The sequence below is a fragment of the Trachemys scripta genome, chromosome 6, assembly GCF_013100865.1.
Source record: "Trachemys scripta elegans isolate TJP31775 chromosome 6, CAS_Tse_1.0, whole genome shotgun sequence".
Lineage (NCBI taxonomy): Eukaryota > Metazoa > Chordata > Testudines > Emydidae > Trachemys > Trachemys scripta.
The window spans coordinates 88,105,443-88,127,810 of record NC_048303.1 but is presented as its reverse complement, the minus strand read 5'-3'; the positions used below and the strand labels follow the sequence as shown (position 1 = coordinate 88,127,810).

The 22,368-nt window shown below is 41.5% G+C and overlaps 1 protein-coding gene across 2 annotated transcripts; it reads right to left on the bottom strand.

Annotated features, from left to right (window-relative positions):
• Positions 1-1,551: 1,551 nt before the first annotated feature.
• AK3 (adenylate kinase 3) lies at positions 1,552-20,656 on the bottom strand. 2 transcript variants are annotated; one of them, XM_034773050.1, is made up of 5 exons: positions 20,586-20,656; positions 8,208-8,327; positions 5,137-5,309; positions 3,843-3,961; positions 1,552-1,963 (listed from the first exon to the last, which is right to left on the bottom strand). In XM_034773050.1, exons 2-5 carry the CDS (start codon positions 8,266-8,268, stop codon positions 1,840-1,842), a joined length of 477 nt encoding a protein of 158 aa, XP_034628941.1. In that variant the 5' UTR covers positions 8,269-8,327; positions 20,586-20,656; the 3' UTR covers positions 1,552-1,839. The 2 variants fall into 2 exon arrangements, with proteins under 2 accessions (XP_034628941.1, XP_034628940.1); XM_034773049.1 differs by lacking the exon at positions 20,586-20,656 and adding an exon at positions 19,986-20,308.
• Positions 20,657-22,368: the final 1,712 nt, after the last annotated feature.

The window sequence follows — 22,368 nt, the reverse complement described above, 5'->3', positions numbered from 1 at the left end:
GTAGTCAGAATTTTGTTCATGTTGTAACTTAGTGGAGTGAAATAGCAAAAAGGTCAGTTTTGTAACTTTAAATGTGGATAAATAAAGGCTTCAAGATAGCTTGACAAAACATAGCTAACATGTTTAATCAAAGAAGCTTGAATACTCTTGTGGCAAGATTGTCCCCCACTGCTTTGGAAATGAGATTTAATTTTCTGTAATAAATCGTTTTATTGTAGTGCTGTGTGCGACTGAAATTTAAGATGACCAGAACCCCTCATTGACTGTAGTATAGTGTCAATGTTCAGGATTCACTGTATTCATGAAAATAAGATATCTAATCCATTTTCTTTAGTATGCTTTCTAGTTTTTAGTATACTTTTTCAAATCAAGCATCTCAAGTAAGGATGGCTTCTTATGTTAAGAGGCCAGGCTATAGCCTCATTGATCTCAGAAGCAAATTTTTCATTCTAAACATGTCTCTTCTGAATTACATTCCATTACTCCTAGGAGTACAAGCCCAAATGATTAGTCTTCCTTCAGGCAATTAGATCTACATGATGCTACTGCTGGAGTATTCCAACTAGACATGTAATATCTAGGGCCAGCCCCAGAAAGGCACTGGTACTCTTAATTTCCATTGACTTCAGTGGAAGTCAGGAGCCGATGTGCCTTTGTAGATCTGGCCCTACTTTCTTCCCTTGTAATTCAATAGCTCTTCTGAACTCTCACTTTATCACTCTAATAGGGGGAACAGATCCTTATAGAGAATGATCTCCTTGTGGGCTAGGAATGTAGCCAGAGTTACCTTGGCCTTTTTCTTGACCTCACATTTCAAATTCATGGCTTTGAATATTAAGTCTGGTATGCTCTGCACTCGTGTGCCTAAATCTCTTATAGCTGTCAAGCTATTTTCCCTTTCATTGAATAGGTTTTTGGATTAAGTTTTCCAGATGAATTTTCTGCACTGTTCAAAGTGACTGGTCACCATTTGCCTAAGCAGTTTTGTGAAAGCTCACCAGGTGAGGAACAAAATCCTTACCATGATCATAAGCAAAGTTTGTTTTCCATTGCCTGTTGAATTAATTCCAGGGGGGCAGAATGGTGCATTGGGTTACTGTTACTGGTAACACCACTGATACTAGGATCTTCAGATTTTATCTATTTGTGATTTATCTTGTGACAATGATCCAGTTTGGAAGAGTGGGGCTATCAAGACAACCTAATCCTAGGAACCAGTTCAGGAGTTTGAACTGTAACCAGCTCTCAGTGTGAAAGTTACCACTGTTTTCCTTCTTCAGCCTCCAGCTACACCACTTTCACTACATGACTTTGGTATCCACAGTATAGTAAGTACAGTATAAAGGCATTGTTCTACATTTGCTGAAAGGTGCTTGGTAAGCATGAGCGGTTGTGACACTTGTGATGTGAATTGAACACTTCTATGTTTTTATAAGCCATCTTGCCTAATGCATCATCTTGATAAAGAAATGCTTGTGCCTTTACTCATTCATTTTTCTAAAAATCCACATAAGCATTTCAGAAAAAGGACACTGACTTTTTTGCCAAATGCACAGACATGAAACTTCAGTTGCTTTTATTACAATTGGTCACTATTTTACAAGAATTAGGTAAATTTAATATAAAAATACAGCTTTAAAATGAGTATGGAGAAGTGAAAAATCGGAATTGCACACAGTTGAAAAGCTGAGGGGTGACGGTTTGAGATTAGGTCTTAGCTACTGATCCGTTTGGCATGTAAAACAAAACTATGATTTTTGCAAGTTTCTAACATTCTGGACAGAATCACTCTGAAAATGGAGACAGACAGTAGTTGTGCTTATCAATAAAGATCCAACTTCATCTGTGTGGGGCAGCTTCCTCCTGGCTCACTTCTGGTAATTTGGTTTGGAGGAAAGCATGCACCATTGGCCAGATCTTATTGGTTTCTGTTCCAGAGAAAGATTCCAGTACACCTTTATTCCTAAAGGGGAGACAAAAGAACAAGTGTAGACAAATCAGTTTTATCCATTCTATCAGCATCTCCACTTCAGAGTTGAAAGATACTTCAAAGGTTGTCCTGGTGTAGGAATATTGGCAACATTGTTGACATGTAAGAGTTCAGCCCCAAGAGCAACTTTTTCTTTTCTAAAAGAAGAAACTAGGTATGTCAAAAGGTATGTCTGGAGTGGTATACATGGAAGGGAGACATGAAGTTAGTGATCATATCAGATCTGGTCTATTCCAAAGGACAAAAAGCACTCTGAGGTAGTCACTACTGAACTATGAAGAAAATGGAAACAAAGAATGAAGGTTTCAGAGTGGTAGCCGTGTTAGTCTGTATCAGCAAAAAGAACAGGAGTACTTGTGGCACCTTAGAGACTAACAAATTTATTTGAGCATAAGCTTTTGTGGGCTAATGAAGAATGAAGGGTCAGTCCTAAGGTAAGCAGGTACTACATAATCATTGCTGAACATAAAATGACATTGCCTCTAAAAGCCTTGATTTAGTGCTATCAAATACTAATACAATTTATTTTATTGTTATATATAGCCAGGTGGGCAAAAACACTAAATTTTAAAGGTTATTCTATGTAAACAGAGTAAAGATGTAACTAGAATTTGCCTTTGGGAATGACTGTTTAGTTGCCACATAGATGTTCTGTCAATGGCATTTTTACACAGAGTACACTGTCATCGTACTATGACTTGATAAAATAGGCCCTGATCCTAAAATACACATGTGCCCTCAAGGAAGTCCACTGAAGTCAGTAAAACCATTGCTGACCTAAAGTACCCTCTCTTCAACCTCTTCTCTCCAGAGAAAACACTTTTTTTTTTAAATGGAGATGTCCTATCTCCTAGAACTGGAAGGGACCTTGAAAGGTCATGGAGTCCAGCCCCCTGCCTTCTCTAGCAGGACCAAGTACTGATTTTGCTTCAGATCCTAAGTGGCCCCCTCAGGGATTGAACTCACAACTCTGGGTTTAGCAGGCCAATGCGCAAACCACTGAGCTATCCCTCCCTCCCTGTCCAACACATGCAGGGAAATTACTGGAAGGCGTTGGACTATTGCTGAGTGACAAATGGTCAATTTAGTATTTGGATAAATGTCTATAAACATCTACATCCATTACCACCCCAATGGTATTAATAAAATATCTGCACATTAACTAGAGCACCTTTGCTTAAAGAGACAGATTTGGGAAGACCCATCAACTATTCCAAGGCTTGACTACTTTTCTCTTCCCATTTTCCCCCTGCAATGCAGCATACCATATTCATACACACTCTTGTTTTTAAAGTATGACTCAAATTTTGTATTAATTCACAAATTTTTCTACCCACTTTCATGTCACTTACTGATTTTTAGCCCTTTATTCCCTAACAACTTTTAAATACCCTAAGTCCTTGGCCAGCCAGTGAGGTAATAAATAAATAAATAAATAAAAATGGGCAGACATTTGATACAATGAAAATTCTGGGAAGGAAATACCTACTGAAAACAGAGCTCCACAGTTGTGGAACTTGCCCTTGCTTTTGAAGTGTTGATCATTTTGATTGTTACTGTAAAGCTTTCTATGACTGCAGTAAAAGGTGCTATATATGACTGTACCTTTTAGTTCCTGAAGTACTATTGGAAAAGAGGTTTTAATCAAGTAAATAGCAAGGGGGAATCTACCCATAATATAACATATGTCATTATACATTTACTGTTGTTGTGTAACAAGTTGAGAGAGAAAGTGACTTAAATGCTAAGTAATTATTCACCAATATGGTATTTGTGCATTTTTAAGAGAAAAACAGGTTGTTCCTGTTCATCCTAATGTGGAGAGAAGTATTTTTGTTTATTTACTACTTACCGGTAATAGTCCAGAACAGGCTTTGTCTGTGCCTCATAAGCCTTCAGTCTCTTGGTAACAGTCTCTGGCTTATCATCATCACGCTGAACAAGTGGCTCTCTGGTAATATCATCAAGGCCCTAATTGTGGTTAAGAGCAAAATGGCTTTATATTTCTGTTTAAGTGGACTTTGTGTTAGTCCGTTAGTACCAATTTCTAGTTAGTCAAAGAAAAAACAGCTCTCAGCTAAACTAGAGAACACACTACCATCCATATTTTATCTGGTGAGATGTTTACTTTCAGCAGTTTCCAAAACATACTTCCTCAAACACCAGGTGCATGAAGTAGCTGTGGTTTTCAGATTGTAGTAGAGGAGCACAAGTCAGTGAAGTCACATGTACTACACACAGGAACCTATGCATAGTGACCCTTGATGTATGGTGGAGCAGAATGGATGTCTAGAATCGTTTCAATAACGTCATGGACAACTGGCAGAACTAAAAGGCAGATATGATTTATGGTCTCTGAGAACAGATTGTAAAAGGTGAAGAGCAGCATGGCCATATGGTTGGAAGTTAGAATATAAAAGAGATGTTACAATGACTAGTGTACAGCAGACAGCATAAAAACCAACAGAGCAGAACAGTTGCAGGAATGACCAAACAGAACAGGGGCCTAAACAGCAGGCTTTTACTTGAATCTCACCTGGCACTTTCAATTTCTTTTGGAGACACTTTACATCTTTTAATAGTGAGGTTGAGTGATTTAAAACAGCAGTAGCTTGAGAAGAATTTAGTGCTAACAACTAGAAGTCAGTAGAACTTAATCCTACATGATATGGGGCCAAGTTTTGCCCTCACTTACACACATGCAATACTCAGTCATTTTTGTATATACCAGAGGACAGAATTTGGCCCACAGTATGAGGGACACTGAAACCTAAGCGTTCTCTTAACAGTTTTGACTAACCATTTATTAAGCTGATTCGACCTGTGAATTATACTAGCAAGTAGTTTTGGAATTGTTTTAAAAATACTTTAACAAATTGCACCGGTAGCATCCTATGATAAGCATATCAAAAGTCAGTAATGAAAAAACATCATGCTCTTATAATGACTCTGTTGCATTTCAACTATTCAAGAATCCACTTCTTGATTTCACTCGTGTTCCAAACTATTTCAATGCACTACAATATGCATATTATAATTCCAGAACCTCTGCTTGAAGTAGGGAAAGAATGGGTTCCAGGTGCGTTAGATAAATACAATCACAACTCACATATCTTTAGCTTTACATCTTACAACTTAACACTTACAACATCTTTGGGAGGATTGAATTCAAGATTGTAGACTCTGCCACTACCAGGATGGATCCAGCGTGCAGTGAGCCGTTGTTTAATGGTCTCAAATGGCACATCCAAGTTAATCACAGTATCTATCTGACATGTTTCATCCAGAGCTTCTGCCTGTGGAACTGTTCTGGGAAAACCTTTAAGGAAAAATAAACTAGTAGGAGAGCAAAGGCAGAGTTACATTATTTAACACCTAGTAAATAGCCTAGATTCAACTTAAAAGAAACTGCTGGTCAGATAGCACAACAATCTCTACTCTGGAGTATCACTTAACTTGGGGTTACCTCACCCCCTTTAGTTTTTCTGGATATTGTCCCAGTGTGCGTCCACTCCCATTTGCTAGTCCTCTCCTACCCTCTTTCCTCATTTCACTTACCAGCTACCTCCAAGACACAGTAAAAATCCATAGCTGCTTTTATTTCCTGTTTCCTCCCATTCATCTTTGTTCCGTCACTGGCCACTTTGACTGGACATCAGATTTTGAAAAGTTCTCCACAAAATCCATTCTGAGCAGCCTGGGTGATCTCAGCATTCATTACAAAACATTTATTTCCAAAGTATGCAAAAGTCAGGATGAAGTAAGGAAGTAACAGGTAGTAGCCATAAAGGGTCAAATTCATCCTTTGTGTCACCACTGAAGTTTACTGGAGATGTTACAGGGATTATTTTGCCTAAAAGGAAACTGACAACAGGCCCTGCCCTAAACTATCTGGTGTCCAAAGTTCTACTAAAGAACAAGGTCAGTAAAAATATTTACTTAGATGGTATAGGAGTCTGTGGCATCATTAACAACAGAAACTAGAAATATACTGATTTTTTTGCCTTTTCAACCATACTTTTGAATCAAGGCAGTAGTTAATTTTAATCAAATTATTTCAGATTAACAACAGATCTGAGCAATGGAGTGTCTTTAAGATAACATCTTCGTTACTGAATAAACCTAATCTACCTTGAGAGAAAGAAGAGAAAGAGAACCAATGTCTCTGTACAAAGAGTTTAAGCACCTAAGCCTTGTTTAGGTGGGGCAATTGACCAGCAATAGCTACAGCAGAAGCAACTATTCCACTATTGCTATTATTCTAGAATAAGAGTTACTTTTCTGGAATAGTGTCCATAGGGTGAGTTATTTCAGAATATCTAATTCCGTTTTAGCTATGGCAGTAAATTTCCCCATGTAGACAAGCTCTAGGAGGTTTAAACTGAAGAAAGCCCTTTTTGCATACAATTAGGAAATGGTAATCATTTATTTCTGAAGTATGCAAAAGTCAGGGCGAAGTAGGGAAGTAACGGGTAGTAAGGACACCAGAGTAAGGACAAATAAGGCAAATGAGTCTTACAACAAAGCACATATTGAAAAATCTGAAGACCTTACAGCTAGTATTTCAGCTTAATGACATGCCCACAAAGTGAGGAGCTGATTCACTTATGCCAAGTACTTCATTTTGTGTGTATATGTTACAGTCCTTCAGATCCCACTTGTGTTACAACAGATGATCCTCTCATTTCATTTCCGAGATGACCTGTAGATGAGGGTATGAGTCTAAAAATTAGATGTGAGAGAGTTGGGAGTTGCAGCTCTATTGCTGACTCACTTTGTGACTTTGTCACTGAGCCATTCTGTGCCTCTGTTTACTCAATTGGAAAACAGGTTTTACACTTCACAGGGCTGTTACGAGAGCTGAAGTGCTTCAAGAGACACTTGGATGAAAGGTGCAGTAAGTACCATTTCAGGGAAATCATATTTGATCTACTGCTACATCAAAAAAGGTATGTATACAAACCCAAAAGAGTATATGCAGAGGTACAGTGAACCATGGATATAGTTTGAGTGTCGAGGAAAAGCAGTTACAGCTCTGCAAAAAGAAACCTTACTCTAAAAAGGTCACTTCAGTGCCTATAAGTCTCTCCATCTGTCTGTAGTGGTTCAGTAAAAGCCAATAAATGGTTTTCAGCCTGTGGAAACTCATACTTTGCCATATCAGCATTACAGCAGCTCAGTAAGCAACTCAGTTTAGTCTGCCCTGGAGCTATCCATGATGAACTGCAGTTACAGAACTAAGGATTTTCAGATGAACTTGTTTAGTAGACCAATATTATTTATATAGCCTATAAACTGTATTGAACTCCATTGAATTACACTAACAATGATTGTGGTCTAAGGTCCCTGTCCCAAAGAGTTTGCAATCTAAACCGAGAGAGGACATGGGGACAGCATGTATCAACTGTGGAGCCTTGCTTCATTCTGTCCAATGAGGGCCAAAAATGCTGTCAGCTATATGGCTGCACATTCAGATTCACACTGTTGCAATTGACATCAACTGTGGCTAAAAGTAAGGCACAGATCTGCAATCTTATTGAGTAGGTATTCCTGCCCCCATTCACTCTCAGGATTAAACCTATGTATTCCAACAAGATAGAGATCCTGCTGGGGAAAAAGACAAGCCAATATGTGAACATGTAATTACAGACTGCATATATACAAGAGGGCACAGCTGAATGTGTGAGTGTAATCTTAGTTTTGGTATTTTGTGGCTTGACTGTTTCAATTTGTAACTTTACAAAAAAATGGTTATACCCTGAAAGAATAAGGATTAAAAAGAAAAACTTCTAGAACAAAAATTCTGCTATTTGTATTATACCATACGACCTAGGAGCCCCCAGTCATGGACGAGATCCCCATTGTGATAGGCCCTGTATGAACTAATACTATTTTGATCTTTCGCCTTCCATCCAAGAATCACAAAACCCTTTATTAACATTAATTAAGCTTCACACTATCCCTGTAAAGTAGAATACATACTATTTTCCACATTTTATGTACGGGAAAACTGAGGCAGAGAGGCTGTGATTTGCCCAAGGTCACATAGGTTAATGGAAGAGTCAGAAGCAGAACTCTGATTTTCTGACTCTCAAGACCCTGGCATAATTACTAAGTGTCCGCTAATTGTCATAGAAGTAGATTGGAAAGATTTTGTCCCTTTCACATTTCCTGTCTTTCCCACACACAAATGATTTCCCCTTGTATCTTAACATACCATCCAGTAGCCAGTGGTACCGGTGTAGATTTTTCAGCTCATTCAGCATCAGCCGAGTCATGATGTCATCTGGAATAAGCTGCCCTTGATCAATGTAGGTCTTGGCAATGACACCAACCTCTATGGAAGCAAAACAAATACATACCAATGTAGCAATACCCCTCGGCAGCCCAGAAATCTACAAATAACTTTAGTCAGAAGCCTGAGGGTGGAAGGGTTGTGAATTATCAGTGACTGACATGGTATCTTTTAAAATCTAAAACAATATTTTCCCCTCATTTTCACTGCAACTTAAAGCAGATGCCAGTGGAGCTATTCACACGGAGTAAAGTTACTCATGTGTGTTTGCAAGATCAGGTCCTAAGCCTGAAAACAGGAGAGTCACTAATGGAGCCTCTTTAAAAAGGTAGAACAAACCAGGAAAACAAATGCACTGGGTCCGGTAAGAATGAAAGGACCTAACTCTGCCTCATATTTCCTGCTCAAAAAGTTGAGGTCCTATTGACTATTTTTCTGCATGTAGTTTAGCATTAAGTTCTACAGTCTGGTGAATGTTAATGTCTTTTTCAGATGGATGATGTTTTCACTAAAAGACAATATCTAAAGTTCCAACTAGATACCTCCTTGAGTATTTAAGAAAGCAACATGTGTCAGACACAATAGCTACAGAATGTTATTTCTTTCACTTTATCCAGATTTACAAGGGAGTGTTTATAAGTGATATATGCTTTCATAAATTGTTTGTGGACACTATTGTATTCACATGGTATTGACTAACATTTAGTACCAGCTCTCCCCCACTGGTTTGGTTAAATGGCAACCATTTATTATGGTTGGTTTCCTCAAAAAACAAGTACACAAAACATGCCCTCACAAATTGCTATGTAAATATGCTATAGCTTAAGCAGAAGTTAGTGGTCTGATGCAGAAGTTATTTGGGGAGGTCCTTTGGCTGGTGTTATCCAGGTCAACTAGAACATTGGTTCCCAACCAGAGGTATGTGTACTCCTGGGGGTACATCAGCTTATCTAGATATTTGCCTAGTTCTACAACAGACAACATAAAAAGCACTTGCAAAGTCAGTACAAACTAAAATTTCATACCAACAATGGCTTGTTTATACTGCTCTGTATACTATATGCTGAAATGTAAGTACATTTATATTCCAATTGATTTTATATGGTAAAAATGAGAAAGTGAACAATTTTTCAGTAATGTGCTGTGACACTTTTATATTTTTAAGTGAAGTGAAACTTGGGGGTATGCAAGACAAATCAGCCTCCTGAAAGGGGTACATTAGTCTAGAAAGGTTGAGAGCCACTGAACTAGACGATCATAATAGTCCCTTCTGTCCTTTAACTATGAATTTAGGACCTAGTCCTCACACTGTAGAACATGATTGATTTTATACATGGGGGATCTGCAAAACTGGATCATTACTGTTCATTCAAATACTTACTTTCTTCTTGAGCTAGCTACAGGACCCCAAACAGGAGAATTGTATGGGAATGGGAAGACACCGAAAAACTGCAAGTGCCGAACCCTTGCAATTTTTAATGTCTTGGCTGCAGTTCTTCTAATTACAGTTTTCTGCATGCTTAAAGAACTATGAGAAGGCACTCAAGTACTATGATGACAAGGGCAGTAAGCAAACCTGAAAAGAAAAAGAAGCTTTCCATTTACAGAGTATTACTAGCTCCTTCCTTAGCAAGTCTCACATGCCTCGCAACTGATGTAGTCAAGCACTGGAAAAAGTGGCCTTCAGGTTTTGTTTGTTTTTAAAGCAGCAATAGAAGGGCAGGAACATCTTCCTTAATTAAGGCAAAGTGTTCATATTCACAACTAGGCTTTGAAATTACACTTTCCCTTAGAGATGGACATCAGCCACACCACTCAGGCCCAGATTTCAAATATCCCAAGTCTAGGAACGGTCAAATTCAAAGTCATGGCAGTTTTAAAATCTAAACAATTTGAATCCAGACACTTCTATTTCTTTGTACCCATGCTACCCCTTTCCTAGTCCTAGGATGTGCTCTTGGCCCACCCTTCTCCAAAAGGCACGGCTTTCATTACTCTGCCTACATTGCAAAAAGCTTTCCCTCACCATGATCAGCACTACACAGAAGAAAGAAGACATGGAAACCTGGCCCTCACGAGTTTAGTCCTGGTGAGCTAAATACAGTTACATGGGGGTGGGAGAACCTCTTCTTCATAAAAATGGAAGGTGAGCCTCTTCCCACCACAGAATGGAGCTCCTAGGACCCCATATATTCCCCTCTGCTGGGGCCCTGAGGTTTTGGTGGCAGGGGAACACAAAGCAGGGGATTACACTACTCTGCAGTCCCACCAGTTCCCACACAACAGCATGTGGGGCAAGTTAGGTTTTAGTTGTATAAACGCACTCTACTTGATCTCCACTGTAGTTGCCCCAGAGCAGCCATAGGGCAGGAACTCAATCAATGGCCCTACAGTTCCTCAGGAAAAGAACTCTCATGCATTGAAATTCCAAGTCTTTATCAAACGGTATTTGCTCCAGCCACCCAAAAGCAAACCCAGAGTAGCCAGGATCTAAAAACCTCTCATGTAGGCACAAAGTGATCACTTTACTAATGGGGCCAGAGATGAAGGAGGGGTTCAGGAGCAGAGGATCTATGACTGATAGCATTAATCTGCCAACTACTATACCAATCAGGCTAGGACTATATTTTTATACTGTCCACATCATCCAATATACACACATTTTGCAGAGATTATAAATCTTTGCAGAGCCTATAAACATATATATAGCTGTTTACATCATCCTATAGACACACATTTTGCAGAGACTATAAACCTTTGACTCAAATACCTAGTATCCTGTAAAGTTTCTCATTCAAGGGGTGTTATACTAGGGAAATGTAGCTGAGTTAAAGCTGGTCCTGAGTGTCTTATGATGAGGGAGACTGTGTCACACATTTCAGAAATCCAAATATTCAGTCTTCTCTATTCCTCTCATTTTATGCGAGTTCAAGTAATTTAGTCAAGCAGTGTCTACCACCACAACAATATCATGAAACCAGCTCTCCGTGCTAACATTGTGCTCTCATCATGCATATGCCTAGCTTAACCTGCTTTATTAGCATTACTGAAAGCTCCACACCCTTGTTACCATTTCCATTTGCCCCAACTGCCACGGATCCTGTACCCACCTAGTTCTGGGTGTGGTTAGGGAAAAAGGGCAGAGACAACATATATTCCCCTACTGCAACTGCCAAGCAAGTAGCTGCTTCAAGACAGATTAAACGTGTATTTTAAAATTCACTTTTAAAGCATGTCAATTCTCCACCTGCTGCCATACTACTTTTATCTCGGGTGCTCTAGCAGTAAGGAGTGTGGGGAATTCCCATTACTGGCATTGCAGGCACACACTACAGACCCATGCTACTAGCACGGAGGGCTGGATTCATCACTCTAATGCAAGTTTAGCTATTTTCATTTAGCAATGAAACAAAAAACAATTGGGACTGGGTTTTCTTTTTTTTTTCTTTGGGGGTAAGGGGGGCAGGAAGGGAAATATCTGTACTGTGAGCAAAACCATGCTAGTTTAAACCCTGCTGTAACACTGCAGCGGTGTCAGGAACACCAGGGTTGTCCTCGCGTTTCAAATTCTGGAGTGTTTTGCAAACTGGAAAGAGGATCTCAGTATGAGAGGGTGGGGGAAGGAACTGGCTCTATTCTTTTATATACCTTACTTTTTTGCTGCAGCAGAGAACCATTGGCCTCGTCTACACATGCAAATTGTACCTCTTATACTGGTACAACTAAAGTGGTACACCCCCTAAGTGCAGACAAGGAAGGGGAATAAACTTATTACTCTTGGGGAGATTCTGCACCAAAAAAATTCAGATTTCTGCATATTTTATTTGTCAAAATAATGCAATATAATCACATCAGTTTCAATTGTTTTGGTAATTTATTTAAACTACAATACAGAAAAAAGAAGTCACAATAACTATTCAACATTTCCTAAACACATGAAAGTTAAGTTATAAACACTTGGTAATTAATACCCTGCATTCCAGTTATAATCCTGGAATTTCATTTAAATTACATTACAGAACTCCAAATAGGGGAGGGGAAAAAAGTAAAATGTCATTTTAAATTGCTCAGACCTTCACACATGAAAGTCATACAGTTTTGCTAATCATTGTCCTGGACCTGGCTGGGTACTTTGGGAAGTGCTTGTTTCGGATTGTCCTGATATTTTATTGACTGCTTGGTAAAAGTTTTATTTGCCCTCAAAGTCTCCCCCCCCCCCAATTGGTAAGTAAAATAAATCCTGAGCTACTCTAGCACAGGAAAAAAAGTGAGAAAGCACACCTTTACATAACTCTGGCAATGTTAGTCTAAAAGGTGCCACAGGACCCTCTGTTGCTTCTTCTGGCAATGTAGGGGCCTTAAAACTTTTACAGGTTTTATGCTCCTGGGAGAATTGACTGAGAATGGGAACAGTTAACTAACAATAGGAACATTAACAATGTTACTATGTAGGCAGGCTGCTACATTTTTGCTTCAGAGAATGAAATCAATTAACTCAGGCAGGCTGCTACATTTCTGCCTCTAGTCTGTCTCGTGCATAATAAAAAGCCCTACCCTTCCACATCAGTGAGCTGCAGTAGTCCCGTACCCCCCAGCCCTGCCTCCCCCACGCCCACAGTGATCAATCACCCAGGCATGCACACCCAGACCCCCTCTCCCGTCTCTGAGGCTGCTCCAGGCATGCTGGAACAGATGCGCTGCCTGGTCTGCCAGAGAAGAGGTGCGTGTCCCATGGCAGATTTTTTTTTTTTTTTTTGCGTTTTTCTGCACGGGGGGCACAGAAAAATGCGGGCCATATGAATTCTGTCAGAAGTAACTCTTTATGCCAGTATAACTACATCCACCTTAAGGTCATGCTAACTGAAATAGTTATACTGGTACAAAACCTGCATGTATACGAGGCCATACATTTTTACAGAAATCTGGGCCCTGAAAATAATGTAGGACTTGATCTGGTGAACTGTGGACTTAGAGCCATTATAATTCTCAGTTCCTGCCAAAAGCATAAAATGGATGTCTATTTACAAAACTTCTGCAATAGCTTAGGGTGTCCTTGTGGGAAGTTACTGCACAGCGCCAACAAACTTTGACCATGTTCACTAGGCAACAGGTTGCTTAGCAACTGAGAAGGCATCACAAAATCTCCTCTCCAAAGCAGGAAAGCATGATAATAAATGCAGACTGCTAAGGACCCTCAAGAACATGCATTCAATAGGACTCTTCTTTTCAACAACTGAACCCTTGCCCAAGTTTATAATAGGGTGGCAAATGCTGAAAAGGCAAAGTCTAACTCTAGTTAACCTTCTATGGTTAGTAAACAGTTGTAAATCTTTTTGCTTTTTGAAAAAAGACCTGCTATAGAATTGAGAAATGTGGGTTTTTTCCACTATCTTCAACACTCACAACATTTATTTCTTTGTGGAAAACAAGATTGTTACCCCCCAATTTTCCTACGTAGTAATGTTACAACTTTGAGAGGCATTTACAACTAGCCTCCCATCTATCCCCTTCCTCCCAGTTACCACCAAACTTCTTGAGTGTGCCATCTACACCCACTCTCTCAGCTTCGGTCTTGATCCTCACTCAAGATGGCTTCTGCTCTCCTCAAGGTCACCAGTGACTTCCCAGTGAACAAAATCTGAGGGATCCAGAACTTGCTATATAATGCCTTCCAAAAGTCTCTTCTCTATTCTCCTTCTCAATTTCTCCATTGCATTTCTCCAACTCTTTCTTCCTGGTATTTCCATAACTTGGTGTTCCCTGGGTTCTCCTCCTCCCCAGCTGGCTATTCCTTCACTTGTGTCTTTGACAACTCCTGTTTCTGCTCCCAATCCTTCTGTGCTGGTATTGCTTAGGGTTTTAGCCTCATTTTCCCAATCTATGCTCACTCCCTCTCATGTTATCTCTGCTCATGGCTTCAGCTACCACCTATACATCCCACAAACCTACCTCCCTGGTCCTGATTTCTCCCATTCTGTTTAGTTTTGCATCTCAAACATCTTATCTAGATGTTTAGCAGCCTTCTCAAAACACCTCCCCATTTCTTAAGCACCTAGGAGTGCCATTCCAGGACCCCTCTGTGGTAGGCGCTGTACAAACACAACCTCAAAGAACTTACAATCTAAGCACAGAACAACAAACAACAGATAACTACAGACAGACTGATGCAGGAATACAAGGAAACAATGAGACAATATTGGTCAGCATGATAGGCAGTGATTGCATGATAGCACAAGAGCAGCCTAACCACTGTCCAGTTATAGGCATCATAGCAAATGAGAATTTTTAAGAAGAAATTTGAATAAAGAAGTAGCTTTGCAGATGTTTACAGGGACCTACCTAGTGTGAGAAGTAGCACAGGAGAAAGAACAATAGTGTTTGTCTGAAAATTTAACAAGGAAGCAAGAGTGTCTGGAATCATATGCCGATCGGAGGTGGGAGTCGACACCTCAATGAGAGATAATAGGTGCGGGGGGAATAGGCCATGCAGGGCCTTGAAAGTAAAGACAAGTAGCTTATGTTTGATGCAACAGAAAAAGGAGAGCCAGTGAAGGGATGCAAAGGGGCCGACGTAGTCAAAGCAACAGGTAAGGAAAATGATCTTTGCCGCTGAATGTATATGAGCAGGGCAAATTAAAACCAACCAATTGATTTCATATGAGAGAGAGAGAATGACTTTTAAAAACTATACAATTAATTTTTAATCTATAGAACAAAATCGCTTAAGAATATTTTTAGGTAATTGTGAAAGGTGCTAGATTAACTGCTCTAGTGACTGAAATCTTTTAGTTACCTCAACAGGTATAGCAGCAAAAAGAAGAACAGGAGTACTTGTGGCACCTTAGAGACTAACAAATTTATTAGAGCATAAGCTTTCGTGGACTACAGCCCACTTCTTCGGATGCATATAGAATGGAACATATAATGAGGAGATATATATACACACATACAGAGAGCATAAACAGGTGGGAGTTGTCTTACCAACTCTGAGAGGCCAATTAATTAAGAGAAAAAAAACTTTTGAAGTGATAATCAAGCTAGCCGAGTACAGACAGTGTGATAAGAAGTGTGAGAGTACTTACAAGGGGAGATAGAGTCAACGTTTGTAATGGCTCAGCCATTCCCAGTCCTTATTCAAACCGGAGTTGATTGTGTCTAGTTTGCATATCAATTCTAGCTCTGCAGTCTCTCTTTGGAGTCTGTTTTTGAAGTTTTTCTGTTGTAATATAGCCACCCGCAGGTCTGTCACTGAATGACCAGACAGGTTAAAGTGTTCTCCCACTGGTTTTTGAGTATTTTGATTCCTGATGTCAGATTTGTGTCCATTAATTCTTTTGCGTAGAGACTGTCCGGTTTGGCCAATGTACATGGCAGAGGGGCATTGCTGGCACATGATGGCATATATCACATTGGTAGATGTGCAGGTGAACGAGCCCCTGATGGTATGGCTGATGTGATTAGGTCCTATGATGATGTCACTTGAATAGATATGTGGACAGAGTTGGCATCGGGGTTTGTTACAAGGATAGGTTCCTGGGTTAGTGGTTTTGTTCAGTGAGGTGTGGTTGCTGGTGAGTATTTGCTTTAGGTTGGGGGGTTGTCTGTAAGCGAGGACAGGTCTGTCTCCCAAGATCTGTGAGAGTAAAGGATCATCTTTCAGGATAGGTTGTAGATCTCTGATGATGCGCTGGAGAGGTTTTAGTTGGGGGCTGAAGGTGACAGCTAGTGGTGTTCTGTTATTTTCTTTGTTGGGCCTGTCTTGTAGGAGGTGACTTCTGGGTACTCGTCTGGCTCTGTCAATCTGTTTTTTCACTTCAGCAGGTGGGTATTGTAGTTTTAAGAATGCTTGATAGAGATCTTGTAGGTGCTTGTCTCTATCCGAGGGATTGGAGCAAATGCGGTTATATCTTAGAGCTTGGCTGTAGACAATGGATCGTGTGGTGTGTCCTGGATGGAAGCTGGAGGCATGTAGGTAAGTGTAGCGGTCAGTAGGTTTCCGGTATAGGGTGGTATTGATGTGACCATCGCTTATTAGCACAGTAGTGTCCAGGAAATGGACCGCTTGTGTGGATTGATCTAGGCTGAGGTTGATGGTGGGATGGAAATTATTGAAATCATGGTGAAATTCCTCAAGGGCTTCTTTTCCATGGGTCCAGATGATGAAGATGTCATCAATGTAGCGCAAGTAGAGTAGGGGCGTTAGGGGACGAGAGCTAAGGAAGCGTTGTTCTAAGTCAGCCATAAAAATGTTGGCATATTGTGGGGCCATGCGGGTACCCATAGCAGTGCCGCTGCAGCGGTAGTGCAAGAATACTTCATACTTACGTAACTCATTATAGCATCAAAGTGCTGAACATCAACGATTACCCTATACGCTCCCATATAAACTGAAATTGTTCTGCCAAGACTACTGAAGAGAAAGGTGGTTTATATGCAAGTCAAAGAATGCTTAGTGGCCCCTGTCCACACTACAATCACTATCAATGTTAGGAATGTTTAAGCTTGTCTTAAAAGACAACCATGTACCAGTCTAAGGCCTTGTCTACACTGCCACTTTACAGTGCTGAAACTTTCTTGCTCAGGGGTGTGAAAAAACACAACCCTGATTGATGCAAGTTTCAGTGCTGTAAAGTGGCAGTGTAGACAGTGCACCAGCACTGGGAGCAGCGCTGCCAGTGCTGGGAGCTACTCCTCTTGTGGGAGTGGGTTTTTACAGCACTCTCTCCCAGCACTGGTGCCTCGACTACACAGCCATGGCAGCGCTTTAACATTTGTAGTGAAGACATACCGTCAGACTCTGATGGGGGTAAGACTATCAGCTGACATCACTATTATTATTAGTCTGTATCCACAAACAGGGTAGCTCCTTTTAAACCCAACTACTTACAAACAATTAAAATGTTAGTGTAGACAATACCCACATTTGAAAATTCTGCCCATTGTTTTTTAAACAGTCACTGCTGACAGTTACAAAAGCTAGTTGTAGACAGGGTAATATTAGGGGTTTGGTCTTTTTTGTTTGTTTGTTTGTTTGTTTTTAAAGACACTTAAGAGTAAGGCAACATTTTGAAAAGCACTTACTGATTTTGAGGCTCCTCATTTTCTGGCAGGCCAACCTGAGACATCTTAAAGAGGCCTGATTTTGAAAGAAAATAACTTAGCACTTTCTGAAAAGGCAGACCTCTTAATACATCTGAGTTTGGGCATCCAGTATTTGAGGCACCTCAAAATCACTAGATACTTCTGAAAATCTTGGCCTATGTCACTAAAAAGTCAAATAATGCTTGGCTAATAAGGGGCGGGGGTGGGGGGAAGCTACAGCCCATCCATGTTTTCAAATGCAACCATGACAGCAGTGAGCAGCAACAGAGGGTCCTGTGGCACCTTTGAGACTAACAGAAGTACTGGGAGCATAAGCTTTCGTGGGTAAGAACCTCACTTCTTCTTGCATCTGAAGAAGTGAGGTTCTTACCCACGAAAGCTTATGCTCCCAGTACTTCTGTTAGTCTCAAAGGTGCCACAGGACCCTCTGTTGCTTTTTACAGATTCAGACTAACACGGCTACCCCTCTGATACATGACAGCAGTGAGCACCTTTAAATATTCCCTAACTTAAGGGGTCATCTCAACTCCTTTTGACTTCCATGGGTGTTAGGATTGGGCCCACAGGAAACAATGCAGATGGAATCTCAGTGCGTGCTTGTGAGACTTTTTATGCCTTTTCCAGGGACACCATCTAAGAGTCTAGGTTTAAGATACCATTTAATGTTAAAAACCACTAGAACTAAACACTGAGCAATACGCTGTACTTTTACTGAGCACTCACTTCAAGCATGATTTTGCTGACCACTGCTTTATATCCCAGTGCTTTCAAGACATTAAAATCCTCTTATATAAATATTCCATAGAGATATTCATGAATTAAATGAGTTTCATGCCAGCTGCCAAAGCAAACACATAAACAACCCTCTGCGGATGGATAACATTGTAAGAAAAATAAAGGGGAATGTTTTAACCTATACTGCATGTAGAGTTCAGCCACACTCAATGCTTCATCTATTTTTAACAAAATGTTAGAAAGAGGTGAAACACAGATGACCATTTTATAAATGTGCACAATTAATATTAACCCCATTTCTGCTGGTTCCCGATAAAGCTCTGCTTTAAAGCTACCAACATTCCATCTGTGGTGTCAGGACGGTACATTACCCACCTACCAAATGCAGTAAAATGGTTAAACCACAGTTCATTCAACTGTGGTCCATGGACTATAGGGATGGGGGAAGGGTGTCCTGTGGATAACTAGCTAATTACATGATACTATCTAGGAAAGGGAATTAAGGAACAGCTAAAAATGCTTCTAATAATAATACCACCATTACTTTTCCCTGTAAACTGTGACTGTAGTTGCCACAGGAATGTTATGTGATCACGAATAAGAAGGGACATGTTTCACAAGATAATTTCTCTATTAAGATATGGTTCATATGAGAAAAAGTATGACAGCCCTGAATTGAACAAAAGCCTTAAGTCATCGGTATCACTGCCAAGAAGCAGTGTTTCACTATTATGAATTGTGACTGCTTAACCAGTTATTTGGGACACTAAATCTACCCCCTTACCTCCAGATGATTGTGTTTCTATTTAACTGTATGTAGACATCAGATTTGTTTCTCAGAACCTCAACACTTTTTAAGTATGTTATTTAATTTAAACATGTGACCAAAAAGGCCCCCCCTGCGTTTCACCAGTTCAGCTCTCCCAATTTGCATCACCTAACCAAACTCCCCTCTTCACCAACCTTTGGAATCTCTGAAAGGAGAAGGAGCTGTTGTCTCCTTTTGGGCTCACTCTCTCTCTCCCTCCCAGTTGGTCTTATTATTAATCATACCATGCATTTATGTAGCACCTTTTGACCCAGAATAACCCAATGCACTTTACAAACTATGACCCACATCTTCAGAAGTCATCCTGCTAATTGTGAAGTCATTCCAAACTCAGTAACTTGGGCCCTGGTTTTTAGAGCACCCACAACTTCAACTGAAGTCCATCAGAGATGTGAGCACTCAGTACCTCTGGGGGAAAGATATGCCAGGCATCTCAAATAGTGGAGATTTGTTAACAAGCATGCAACTGTTTCACCACTGAAGTGCAAACAGCTGGCAGCAGGAATGGGTGGACCACTGGCATGCAACCTGAGCAAGGGAGTTATGGTCAAGGACACCCAGGCAAACTCTTCACTGAGTGCAGTGAATTGAATGGCCAAGGACACATTCCCCAAACCACAGGCTATTTTGATTTACCGATCTCAGAAGGACAAAGGGCCCACACGGTCGCCGAAGGGAATTCAAGTTCAGATCTAGGCAAGGGAGCCAGGGACAGCAGGATCCCCATTACCCAAACACCTGTGACTACAGCCAGTTCATTCAGGAGTAAGGAGCCGGGCTGCACTACACAGGGCAGCTCCTAGCACTCCCGTGCCTTGGCGACAGGATAAATGCCACAGCCAGGGGCGGGTAGGCTGGGTACACAGGGTCTTACTGGATTTCGGATCCTCCCCGTGCCAGCTCAACCATCTCCCCCCCCCCCCCCCCGCCCGTCAGGGTCACTTCACCAGCCAGCCTCAGGCTCTGCAGGGCCCGCAGCCTCTGGGAGGAGACACGGCTGCTGCTGCCTGTGCCCCCTACCCGCCCGCCCCTACCTGTCCTTCTCTGCAGGTTGTCCCGGAGCAGGTCCCCGCTGGAGAGGTGCTTCAGGGCGAAGTGCTTGACTATGCGGGAGGACACGGTGCCCTTGCCGGAGCCCGGCGGGCCCATGATCACGGCCCGCAGCAGCTGCCGCACCACCATGCCGAGCCGCCGCGCTAGGGCTGCGGGAGGGGAACCGTTTCGCTGGCAGCCGGCGCCCCGGGAGCCTCAACCCCGGGCTAGTGCCGCGGGTGCGGGCTCAGCGGGAGGCAGCTGCTGCTGCGGGACTGGACTGCACTCGCGGGGCCAGGAAGTGGAAGCGCTGCCTAGAAAGCCCAGCCCAGCCCAGCCCCTCCTCCCCGCCTTCAACCTTCCCTTCCCCGCTGCAGCAGGCCGCCCCCCGTCTGTCTCTCCCCCGCAGGCCAGCAGCTCGAGCTCCCTCCGAGCCCAGACTCCCTACAGCAGGCAGCCCCGGCCCTTCCCCGCTGGGCTGCACTAGGCCTGGGAGGTTGCAGGCTGAGGTGGCTCGGCTGGAGGCAGGACGGGGAAGCTGGTAGGAGCAACTGGCGCTGGTTATAAAAGGCGCCTCATGCCCCATCAAACACAACACTCACTCAGCAGCCCCTAGCTTAGCTGCTGGCCCTGGTCGGGCTCCCTGGGCTGGCTGGGTGACAGGAGGGAAAGAAGAAAAGTCGGCGGGGGAGAGACAGGAAGGGAAGGGGGAAGATACTGACAGGGCAGGAAAGCGGGCAGCTGTAAAGGTGCCCTCCGCTGGTCATGAATCAGTGGCACAGTTCAAAAGGACTTGCCAGGTTCTGAGTGGGAATTAACAGAGGAGATAAAGTTGGGATTCCTGTTTAATTTCATATCAACCCTATAACACCGCCTCCAGAGTGAAAGTTTTAGCACTGCTCTAGTCATCTCCTTGAAGGCCTTGGCTGGGACATCATGCTTGGCAAACAAGTCCATATTCCAGCTAAGACAATGTAAAAACTGCTGCACAACAGTTCACAGGCTGCAAGACAGCTCTGTGTCCAGCAGTTCCTCAGGGAACTAAATGTAGCAGTTCAAGATGCAAACAATCAAAGATGAAACTTTTCAAGACAATAATTCTGACACAGAGACAAAAAAGATTGAAGAGGTTGCTGTCAGTCCCATATTGGATGCCTATGTCCTGTGGCAAATGGTCTTGGGTTAATATTTTCATGGCTGCTAAGAAAATGCAGAAAAGGGTGGGTGCCAGTACTCAGTTTTACACCAGTTCAGATGACAAAAGGCTCAGAGGTAGAGCCACTACACAGAATGGAGGCAGTCATCTAGTCGTGGGCTATAACATAGGGGTTACAATATACAAAAATCAGCCCCGTAGTAAAAAACATCATTGACTCCTCCACAGGCCAGCTCCTTGTTCTAGTGGGGTTTCATCATAGTTGCAACATAGAAGGATAGAGAGGAGGCAAACTCACATAAGATTTGTTGTAGTGCAGTACATTATTGGTCCATCAAAGTCTAAATTAATTTATCTATGTAATTGTGCAATCCTGTATGTAGAATAAAAGTATTTTTCCTGACACCAGCATGTGCCTGAAGCATGAGATTTGATTACCCTTATCTTAACATGCTAAGTAACCATTAACTAAAGTTTAACTTGGTTATGTGCTGAATGCCCTTCTCATTGCTGCTGGGCCTGCTCTTTACTCATGTGTAAAACTAAAAGCTATAGGACCAGGACTCTTCTTCGAAGCATTCATTACTGTTGTGGCTTTTGCTCTTTACACAATAGCATAATATAAAGAAACCACATGGGCATGGGGAATCCATATAACCATGCTTATTATATAGACACAACATGTAAGGCCAGCTATACTTCTGCTTTGGCTGGGTTCAGAGGTCTTCTAGAACACAGAACACAATGAGAACCACTAAAAAGCTCATAAACTATTTAGAGAAATAGTATATTCTAGATTAATATAGCCCCATAGTTAGATCATTCTTGGAATATGCAGAGGTCACCTTTAAAACCTTTTTGACCAAGTGGTTCCTAGATTTACAACTTTCCATTGTCAGTACATTTAGAATTTGCAGTTAAAGGCTCCTATCAAATATTCTATATGAATCCACAAATCTTAATAACTAATGCTTTTACACATCTTTGAAAACAGGGTATAATATAGAATTTTAAGGCAAAATAGAAGTTATAAAGCTGCACTTCAGAGTCTGGTGTAAACACACTTGGAGGTAACAAACAAGATTTAATGGCCGAGTTGTTATTTTCCTTGACATTGGGGGAGGGAGAGGGGCTGTCACATTGACAGAAAGCAAAGACCTCCTAAGAATTTTCTTAATTAGCTTGAATATTTCAACTAATTAAACAACCAACCAAAACATAAGCATGTA